The sequence below is a fragment of the Colobus angolensis genome, unplaced genomic scaffold (assembly GCF_000951035.1).
Source record: "Colobus angolensis palliatus isolate OR3802 unplaced genomic scaffold, Cang.pa_1.0 Scaffold47, whole genome shotgun sequence".
NCBI classification, from domain to species: Eukaryota; Metazoa; Chordata; class Mammalia; order Primates; family Cercopithecidae; genus Colobus; species Colobus angolensis.
In genome coordinates, this window is record NW_012118154.1 from 228,901 (window position 1) to 232,006 (window position 3,106).

The 3,106-nt window shown below is 55.3% G+C and overlaps 1 protein-coding gene across 1 annotated transcript in view; it reads left to right on the forward strand.

The window, feature by feature from the left end:
* The first annotated feature begins 2,538 nt into the window (after window positions 1-2,538).
* The window catches only part of SPNS2 (spinster homolog 2 (Drosophila)), a 45,181-nt gene continuing 44,613 nt past the window's right edge, over window positions 2,539-3,106 (forward strand). The window contains exons 1-2 of the mRNA XM_011958615.1: window positions 2,539-2,550; window positions 2,649-2,676. Of these exons, the coding sequence (XP_011814005.1) occupies window positions 2,539-2,550; window positions 2,649-2,676 (40 nt within the window). The remainder of the gene's footprint in view (window positions 2,551-2,648; window positions 2,677-3,106) is intronic.

Genomic DNA, 3,106 nt, shown 5'->3' on the forward strand with positions numbered 1-3,106 from the left:
AAAGTTCATACCTAGGTGAGAGGCTGCCAAGGCAGAAGCTGCCAAGGGGGAAGGGAAGCAACAGGGGCCTCAGCCCTGGAGACACTCCCATTTGGGAGGATGGGCAGAGGGCAGATGGGCTGAGCTGCCAATTACCAGCCAGGGAGGAGCAAGTGCTTTCTAGGCCAGTATTTCTCCGAGTGTCCTGCACAGCTCTCGTCTTGCAAGACATTCTGTGGTCACACATACCTGGGAACATGGCATCCTACATCTCCCTCTGGGAGATTCAGAGTGTCCATTCTCATAGCAAAGGCTCTGAAACCTACTTTTTCAGTAAAAAAGTGAGGAAACCTACTTTTCTGTGTTTATCCCACTACTTCCCAAATATACATGCTCTTTGAATAATGGCCATTAATGTCCTGTGCCCCATTTTGTGTGTGTGTGTGTGTGTGTGTGTGTTTTCTTTTTCTTTCCTTCCCCACCACGCCGCCCACCACCCTTTTTTTTTTGAGACGGAGTCTCACTCTGTCACCCAGGCTTGAGTGCAGTGGCGTGATCTCGACTCACTGCAGCCTCCGCCTCCCAAGTTCAAGCAATTCTCCTGCCTCAGCTTCCTAAGTAGCTGGGATTACAGACACGCACCACCACACCCGGCTAATTTTTGTCTTTTTAGTAGAGACAGGGTTTCACCATGTTGGCCAGGCTGGTTTCAGACTCCTGACCTCAGGTGATCCACCCACCTCGGCCTCCCAAAGTACTGGATTACAAGTGTGAGCCACCACACCTGGCCCCCATTTGTTTTTGAAGCTGTGATCTAGACCTAATGAATGAATATCAGAAGGTCCTTTAGCTACAGAGTTCAGCCTCCGGTTGAGAGTTCCTCCTAATGAGGAAGCAGAATCCTGCCCAGGCTGAGGGCAGCATGCGGGGCAGTGGAGGATGTGCTGGATTAGAGGGCAGACACACCTGGGTTTAGTCCATGCGCTGTCATTTACCAGGTGTTCAACCTTAGGCAAATTCCTTCTTTTCCCTGGGCCTCAGTTTCTTCATTGGCGAGATGGAGGAAAGAACACTACCAGTCCTCTGTCTGACGGCCCAGGATAGTGCCAGAGATTCTCAGAAGGCTGCAGGGATTTGTCCCGGGCTGCACGACCAGAAATGGCTTCTTGTCCTCCCTGTCCCTCTGCCCTTGGTGGCCCTTTATCCCACACAAGGACCTAACTAGAGACTGCCTTTGAGTTGAATCCCCAGCGAAACACGGTGGGAATGGCTGGCTGGCTTGGTGGCAGCTCAGAGGTCCCCCAGGTTTGAAAGGCTCATGCCACCCTCTTCCCCTGTTCTGGGACCATCCCAGTGATGAAAAGGGAAGGCAGTCGAAAGAGAATGCTCCCCTTTCTTTCTATCAAGGCCGGAAGTGTCCCCCTGGACAAGACTGTGGCCAAAACGATGAGGAGTTTTGAGGCATGGGAAGGGGACCCTGGGGTTGGGTCTAGAGCCGTGGTTGTGCCTTCTTCACCACTAGACACAGTTCCACAGCTGGGCAGCCTCCCACAGCTGGACTCTGTCCACCTGCTGGCACCATCACACACTTATGAGGATCATTGCTGGGACTGGGTTCTAGCCCCATGGAGCTCCTAGCTCTGTCCTTGCTTGTTAATCACCCACCATGCCAGGCCACCATGAGGAACTCCCCCCATCCGCCTTTGCAAGCCTGAGCTCAGCAAGCTGGAAAGAGGCAGCAGGCAACTTTCAGAATGAAATCTGTTTTCCTAACCCTCCCGTCACAGTCATTCATACCCAGCACGCTGAAGCATATTTTTAGTCACTTTGCAGAATTTAAAATACACCTCGAAGGCGCCAAGAAACACCAGCTTGGGGATTAACTCTGCTCACAAGAGACAGTGGAGGGGGGCAGGGGGTGCCTCGTGCTGCGTCATCCGTTGGCTGTGCCATGACTCACTGTGGCCGACAGTTTCATCAGATGCACCTGCCTGTGGACATGGGGTCCAGAAAAGCCTGTAGTGGGGAGTGAGCTCCAGCCCTCGGGGATAATGCTAGAGCCCGGGGCAGCTCTGGCCCTGCCACAGACTCACTGCCTGTTCGTAATGGGTCACATCCGTGCCCGGGGACTTGTCTGTGGAACACAGGGAACAATTAACTGATTTCCGAGGATCTGTCCAGTTCTAACCTTCTGTCCTCTGCACTTTGTACAGGATTTTAATTTCAGTTAAAGCCCCAGGCAGGTGAATGGGGGAGGGAAGGGGGAGATCATCACAGAGCCACAGCACCTGAGGAGGGGAGAAACCGTGATGAGATGTCAGGAACACAGAAGCTCCCCAACCACTGTTCGTAGGAGGCAGACCCCTGCCCCGTCCCACCAAGGGGAAGTGACCACCCATGGATTTCCGGACTGAATTCCATCCTGCCATCTGCCCCCAGATACAGAAACGGAGACCCAGAGAGTAGGTGCCATGTTCAGGGTCATGCCACGCACCAGGGCACAGCTGAGCTGGGACTCAGCCTCCTGTCTGCCACTGGGGGCTCTGTACCCTCGCTAGCATGTACCTGGAAGTCTGAAGCTTGGAGATGTGGTCCCTCAGGAGAGAAGGGCACCTCTGAATATCCTGTTTCTGTTGGGCGCCGATCAGAGCCCTGGTTCTCCCTGGCAGGGGCTGCCGGCCACTCTGTGGGGCAAAGGTAGGGTCCTGGTGCCTACACAGGAATGGGTCGGGAGTAGTTGGGGGCTGGATCTGGGTTGCCCTGGGGAGATGGGCGACACAGCCCATCATGCCTGGTGGAGGTCTAGGTTCTGGGCCCTCCCTGAACTGTTTAAATCGGGACATGTGAGCATCAGAGGAGCCACCGGCTCTCCAACCGGCGCCCCTGACTTTAGTTATCTGAGACTCCTCCCTCCAGTTCGCCCAAATACGCTAGGCTAAAGCCCTCAGCCCGGCTCCCAGAGCCTCCCCCGGCAGTCCGTGCCCGAGGCAGGGGTTGGTTGAAGGGTATTGAGTAGGTGCTGGGAACCCCGTCACCAGCACCCCACCCTGCTCCCAGCTCCGTAGCCGGAGCAAACCTTCTCCCACTCCCCGCGGGCGTTCACGGCCGGGCGGCCCCAGCGTGACTG